Source organism: Natrix helvetica, assembly GCF_964273705.1.
Source record: "Natrix helvetica genome assembly, chromosome: 1".
Taxonomy (NCBI): domain Eukaryota; kingdom Metazoa; phylum Chordata; class Lepidosauria; order Squamata; family Natricidae; genus Natrix; species Natrix helvetica.
Genome location: NC_138548.1, coordinates 14,848,591 through 14,856,065, shown reverse-complemented (window position 1 = coordinate 14,856,065; position 7,475 = coordinate 14,848,591). Strand labels below are relative to the sequence as shown.

The 7,475-nt window shown below is 47.0% G+C and overlaps 1 protein-coding gene across 1 annotated transcript in view; it reads left to right on the top strand.

Annotated features, from left to right (window-relative positions):
• Window positions 1–233: 233 nt before the first annotated feature.
• GRIN3B (glutamate ionotropic receptor NMDA type subunit 3B) overlaps window positions 234–7,475 on the top strand; it is a gene marked incomplete at its 5' end in the record, with an annotated part of 67,323 nt that continues 60,081 nt past the window's right edge. The window contains one exon of the mRNA XM_081958370.1: window positions 234–725. Coding sequence (XP_081814496.1) covers window positions 234–725 — 492 coding nt within the window. The remainder of the gene's footprint in view (window positions 726–7,475) is intronic.

The window sequence follows — 7,475 nt, the reverse complement described above, 5'->3', positions numbered from 1 at the left end:
TCGGCCGGGAAAAGCGAGCGCCAGGCAGAGCGCAGAGAGCGCCCGGCCACTGGATCGGCTGCAGCTCCGGCTTCCTTCCTCCGCCCCCGAGGCTCCCATGGGCGGGCCCTGCCCGGCCCCTTCCCTCCCCTCCTAGGCGCCCCCAGCCCTCCTGCTCACCCAGGGGCCGGGGAGGGGGGCGGAGGGGCCGGGCGCCCCAAACTTTGCCCGCCCACGCCGCGCAGGCTTCCTCTATGGAGTTGCGCCGGGCGCTCCTCTGCTGCTGGTGCCTGGCGCTCCCCTGCAGCCTTTTGCTGCTGCTCCCCGCGCCGGGCCGGGGCCACCCGCAGCCCTGCCACATCCTGGCGCGGATCGGGCACACGGTGAGGCTGGGCGCCTTGCTGCCCCGCGGAGGAGGCGCGCAGAGCCGGGTGCGCAACGCCCTGGCTCGGGCCAGCCGCGCCGCCGCCGCCGTCCTGCCTTACAACCTCAGCCTGGAGGTCTTGCCCGGGGCTCCCCTCTACCGGGACCCGGCCTCGCTGGCCCGCTGGCTGTGCCAGGTGCTGGTGGTGCGAGGGGTCGCCGCCGTGCTCGCCTTTCCCGCCTCCCGCCGGGAGCTGCTCCAAGTGGATTTCGCCGCCGCCTTCCTGGACATCCCCTTCATCAGCATCAGGCAGGACCCGGAGGAGCAGGAGGGCCAGCCGGGCGACGAAGCCGACGAGCCCCTGATGCCCTTCAGGACATGGGTAAGCCTCCTTCGCCCTCTTCCTCCTCTAGAGCCTCCACAGCCAGGGGCAGCCTATCTTCCAATTCGGGCCGCCGCCCAGCAGGAGAAAGCCCTGGTCCCGTTTGAAGGAGGCTGGGAAGCCTCCCTATGCCGGTGCAGTCTATCTTAGGGGAGGTAGATTCCTTAGGGGAGAGGAGATTGGGCAGTTTGGGGTGGCTGTGGCCCTTTGGTTGACTCATGTGTTGCCCTGCCGTTGTAAAATGGAGCGTTGTGGTGATTACTACTGATTTCCACATCCGTGGAGCGTTCCTTCTTCAGGTTACTGAATGCTAGAAAAATACCAGCAGGAGAATACTGTTGCCAGGGTTGTTTATCTTTAAACCATTATTTACTACTCCCGTGGATTTCCATAGACACCAACTGTCGACTTTCATCTGTTGGATGCAGGAAACACCCGTCGTAGATCATCATCCTATATTTAGGACAAACAAAGGTACCAATTGTTAGCCAGCTCATGCACTGTGGTTATATTCCCCCCCCCCCCCCGCAGATAAGCTACCCTTAGATATGGAAGCTCACAAGAATCAGGTTGCCTTCCAGATGTTTTGGACGTCAACTCTCGGCACCTTTTGCCAGAACACATCTGGGGAGCATCAGGTTGGGAAGGTTGCAATAGCCATTTCTTGCTATGACTCTCATTTGGCAAAGAATAAATTATACGTGGCCTCATGTGGCTTTCCCCGTCTTCTACTAGGTGTAGTAATGAAACAGAGCCTGGGAGTACAGTGGCAATCTTCCTTTGCCATTCCTGGGGACAAAATGAGATCTGTTGTCGCTTTCATTCCTTGCTTGTGGCATTCTTGGAGTCTTCTTCATTACTTGGTGTAGGGAAAGGGATGTTAAGAATGTATTGATTAGATAGGGGATTTTTTTCTGTTTCAAATCAAGAAAAGCTCTTCTTCAGCCGTCGTGCTCGGTGGAGCTTCCTTATTCAGAGGCAATCTATCCCTAAATGTTGAAGGCTAGAAACTGGGGAGCCACCATGTTGAAAAGCTCTCTACCCATAAATAATGGGTCAAAGAAACTAGGGCACAGGTAAGAAAAAATATTGCAGGATAACCATTAGCTCTGGAATTTGTGAGAACTGGACAGAAATCAATAAGATTGAAGAGTTCTAATTTCTGGAAGAACATCTCACGGTACGTAGAAATACAGGAAAGATTTGAATTTTGAGTCCTGTCGCTCAAGATTACCTGTGTTAGCTCTGTGAGATTTCTGATGTACACAATGGATTTCTCGCCTCCCTTGGAAACACTGGGATTTAAACCCGGGAGATTTTTCCCAATGGGAAGCTGATGCTCAGATCTCCAAGCACAGGTTGCTTGTTGTAGCCTTAACTCTTCCCTTGCTGCCCCTGTTCACTTAACATTTCAGGAGAGGACAAGAAGGCAGATTTTGAGTTCGCTCCAATGCCTGTCCCAGCACGTAAATCTCCCCTGGTATAAAACGAGACTCTTTGAACCATTATATATTTAATTGTACGCCGCCCCGAGTCCCTTCGTGGAGAGGGAGCGACTTATAAATTGAATAAAATAAATAAAATAAATAAATAAGCTGCCTTCCTCTCTGTTCCTGAATCACACCCACAGCTGTTGCAAAAGGAATAGGAGAAATAACTTTCCAGCCTAAAAATAGACAGGCAGATGGACAGACACACACTAACAGGTTCTAAATCTTCTGTTTAGAAGCTATGATATCTCTGTTATTTTCATATTTGTCTCAGGCAGTTTATATTTGGTAGAACGGAGGGAGTTTTCAAAAAAAAGTGGAAGTTTTGATTCTCTGCCACTCACTGTAAGATGGGTTGCAGTGGATCGTTGCTCCTGTGAGCAATTGCTATTCCATGCAGGGATCTAGGGATCCTTTTTTTGTTTGTTTTGCTGTGCCTCCTGCCTTCCTTCCTCAACGCAGTGCTGCTCCAAATCAGGTGTCCCAGAAAATTGGATCCTCACTAGGTGCTGCCTATATTTAGATTTAGGTTTGTTTAAAAAGAAAGCGTATACATTTGTAAGACCTTTGTAAAGGAAAGCTGTTTTATTTTCTATGTCACGTAATTATTCTATGTAATGGCTGAGAATATAAATGGCGTGGGATTTAACGGTGGAGACCTTAGTGTTTGATGAGGTTGGTTATTTGCTCGCAGATGTTTCATTATCCATCTAGGCAACATCATCAGTGTGAATGAGTGTATACATAAATAGTACACTCTTTCCTGTTTGTATACATTAGTTTGTCTTGCTAGTGTGTCTTTTTATCCTGGTGGGGCATTATTTTCTGTTCAATTGTTTGTCTGGTGTCAATCCATGTTTATCTGGTGTTGGAGAGGACATGTCAGTGGTCTTTTTCTTTCCTTCCAAGCTGTTTCATTGCCTCTTGAACGGTATGTAAACGTTATTTATCTCTATGTGTCTGTTGATGGGTATTTAACATAGTATGGGCTGACAGCTGCTTCTGAGATATTTTAGGGACAGAAATAGGTTTCTTCTGCAGATGTGCAGATGCAGGTGGGTAGATGCAGGTGTATGCCATTCTTACAGCCCTTTCCTACCTGCGAACCCTCCCCTGTCTCCAAATAGATCAGACCACTCCTCTTTTATCTTCACAACAACCTTGCAAGGTAGCTTAATCACCGGCTCTTGTCCAGTCAATGAAATTGATTTCAGAGGTGGGATTTTAGCCTGTTTTTTAATCTGCTCTGCCTCTCAAAGAGAGTTACCATCTAGGTCAGGAGTGTCCAACCTTAGCAACTGTAAGACTTGTGGACTTCCCCTTGCTGGCTGGGGAATTCTGGGAGTTGAAGTCCACAGGTCTTAAAGTGGGCACACCTGATCGAGGTGTCATTCTGCAGTGGCATACAATAATCCCTCCTTGTGGCCCAGGGCTGGCTCAAACCATTCACCCCTGGAGCATTCCCCAAGGCTAGAAATAAAGCTTCTCAGGGATCAAGGTTCTAGGCAGGGGGTGGGGGGGAAACTAGGTTGGTAGTAGAGCCCATCTTTATTGGCACACGGCCACTTTGCTTTAGCCCTGATGGTGTTTGTGTAACACTCCCCGTCCCACTGCTGTTCTGCAGTAGCCTGCAGATGATACGGTAGTTAAGAAATGGGTTGGGTTTCTAAAGCCAACGAGGGCGGGGAGCTGCTCGGGAACAGAAGAGAACCAGGTACCCAAAGCTGAGGGTCATTGGTACCCACACCTGGCACAAATAAAGCTACTAGGTTATCTTGGAACAATGAGATCAAGCGTGCATAGTTTTACCCATCCCATGGTGTGCCATCTAGCTAAAACACAATTTGGGGAACAAGCAGACTTTCTGGAATCTCCAACGTCGCTTTTCTCCCCCTTCAGGAAATTATTTACAGAATAAACGGGCTTACAAGGTCACGTCGAGATTCCAAAGGGGGATATTTCCCCCCTCCCCTCCTTGGTTTTTTTCTTTTCTTTTCAAATCACACCCTATCGATCAGATCAAAAGCATCTTTTGCTCCTTGTCTCCCGGCAAGTAATTTCCCCGGCAGGCCATCTGTATTTCATATACAGGCTTGGCGAAAACCAATTTCCTGCCGGCACATCAGTGAAAGAAAGAAAGAAAGAAAGAAAGAGGGAGAAAAAAGGCACAGTCAGAAGCGAAAAGCTTGTGTGGAGTTTGCATTTAAAACCTGAGGGCATTTCACTTGTTCCCAGCGTGCTGGTCTTTACAGCTGGACATCTTCGAGGATCAGAAGTTGCGGCTATAATAGTAGCCAGAAGGCCCTGGGGATTTTACTCAACCCTGTGAAACGATTGGCGTCTCTGAGAGCGGGAGAAAGCCTCTGGAAAGCGAACTGATCTAGCAAATTGTCAGTTGCCGAGAACGGGATACTTTCAGCTTGGTTTAAATTGATGCTCCAGGCTTGGAGCACTTTACACCTTAATTCCAGTTGAGAGACTGGAATTGCGAGCGGAGAGTTGGTGGGAGAGGTATGAAATATAAATAGAGCATGAAAAGAGATTGGAACAGCTCTACTCAATTGTAGAAAGGGGCTGGGTCAACTTTCTCAGTTTGGTGACCTCTAGGTAGGTTAGGACTGCAACTCCCACCATTCCCTACCTGGCACAGACACTGGGGATTCTGGGAGTTGTAGTTCCACTCCTCCTCCTCCTAGGGTGCTGGGGTGTGAAAAGCTCAGGTTGGACCATCAAGGGATACATGTTATTTAATCTGCATCTTTGGAATTCTATAGATTGGGATAGTGACTCTATACAGGTACTCAGAATCAGAAGAAAGCTGGAAGGGACCTTGGATGTCTTCTAGTCCAGTCCCTGCTCAAGAAAGAGCTCCTGTACTATATAATCCTTGACTTACGACCACAATTGATCCCAAAATTTAGGTTGTTCAGTGAGACGTTTCTTAAGTGAGTTGTGTCCCATTTTACGACATTTCTTGCGGCAGTTGTTAAAGTAAATCACTGCAGTTGATAAGCCAGTAACCCGGCTGTTAAGTGAATCTGGCTTCCCCAATGGGTTTTCTTGTCAGAAGGTCGCAAAAAAGAGGATCTTGTGACCCTGGGACGCTGCAACGGTCATAAGTACGAACCAGTTGCCAAGCCCCTGGATTCTGATCATGGAGATGCTGCAAAGGTTGTGACTGTGAAAAACGGCCGTAAGTCACTTTTTTTCAGTGCCGTTGTAACTTGGAACGGTCACTAAATGAACTGTCGCAAGTCAAGGACGACCTGTGCTCTCACCACCATGCGAGGAAGTCCTTGCAGTATTGGGGACAGGAATCACGCAATGCAAAAGGGATTTGGGGTCATCCATGATGAGTTTCACCCACTCTTGGAGGCAGTTCACTCTGCCTGTTTCAATATCAGGGATCCTGATCACGTAGGACAGCTTAGTTCCTCAACCTTGGCAACTTTAAGCGGTGTGGACTTCAGCTCCCAGAATTCCCCGGCCATCATGCCTCCCGTTTGGGGAATTCTGGGGAATTGAAGTCAACACTTCTTAAAGTGGCCAGAGTAAAAACATTGACCTAGTGATTTCTTGATTATTATTATTAGCCCTAATAAAGCTCACTGTCTTTACATAGTGGGAGATTCTTTGCCTCTAGTTTATCAATTATCAATCCGAATAGAGCTAGAGGGGACCTTGGAGGTCTTCTAGTCCAGCCCCCTGCCGAAGCAGGAGATCCTATACTAGTTCAGACAAGTGATTGTCCAGTCTCTTCTTAAAAACCTCCAGCGATGAAGCACCTACAACTTCTGATGGCAAACTGTCCTCACTTAATTGTCCTCACTGTTAGGAAGTTTTTCTTCAAATCCAGGTTGCTCCTCTCCTTGATTAGTTTCCATCCATTGTTTTCTTCTCCTGCCCTCTGGTGCTTTGGAAAAATTTGTGGCAGCCTCTCAAATACTGAAATACTGCAATCATGTCACCCCTAATTCTTCTTTTCTCTAGACTAGCCATACCCAAATCCTGCAACTGTTCTTCATATGTTTTAGCCACCAGGCCTTTAATCATCTTAGTTGCTCTTCTTTGCACTTTTTCCCAAAGTCTCAACATCTTTTTTGTAACGTGGTGACCAAAACTGAATGGAGTATTCCAGGTGTGGCCTTACTAAGGCTTTATAAAGCGCTACTAATACTTCACGTGATTTTGATTTGATGCCTCTGTTCATGCACTCAAGGATTGTATTAGTCTTTTTTTTTTGCTGCTGCCACACACTTCAGTTGTAGTGTCAGCTTGACTAAAGATTTAAAAAGGCATTGGTGAAGAATTACATTCTGACAGTGATAAATGGATCCTCCAAGTATAGTAGCAGTATACCCAAGTGACGAAAAAGAAGTTGCAATTTTTATATCCTGGAGAAACAGTGTGCTTCTCTATGGATCTTTGATCTGGTCAAGGAAGGATTTGCTAGATTCCTGGCGACTTCCAGAAATATTCTGATGTGTTCATTATTTGTTAATATGAAACAAACAACAACAGCAACAACAACAAAAGTTAAAGTCCTTGCCCTTCTCTTTTGAAAGTAACCTGCTGAAAAATGCAACACAAATGGAGATACAAAATGGACATTGGCACTTGAGAATGACCAAGTGTTCTCATTGCTGTGCGATCTTAGCACATTTACAACAATTTTATAAAACTGGCCAACACTATAATAATCCCCCTATTGTGAAAGGGCCCCAATTTCTTTGGAAAATCAAAGATGGGAAGGTTTCTGATTTGTAGATTTGACAGGCAGGACGGAGATTGCGTCAAGTTTCTTCATGCTGCGTTTTTCCTGATGCCTCTTTTGCAATTATGTTGTCCTAGGTTCAGTTTGAAAAATTGAATTAAATCAAGTAACAGGGAATCTTTGACACCCACCAGAGAGATGAACGCATTCACACGTTGAGCTCAACCCACATTTTCTGGGTTGCATAACAAGCGACCTTAACAATAGACTGGGTTATGCAGCATGCTGAGCCATGTGCATTTGAATTGATTCCGGTTTAATACTGTACCTATTTGCATGCATCGTGCCAATGCCATCTCTCCGAGTCTTGAGCTGACTTGGTGAAGCGTGTTGTACAAACACGGCTACTGCTGGTTAAAGCGGGCAAACGGTGTACCGGATTGTAAAGATGAATTGTCATACTCTAAATTAGCTTGCGATGTTCCTGTCTAGCACGATGAAGAAAAATAGAGCCTCTCCTATCGTGTGGGCATCCTTCATCTCTTA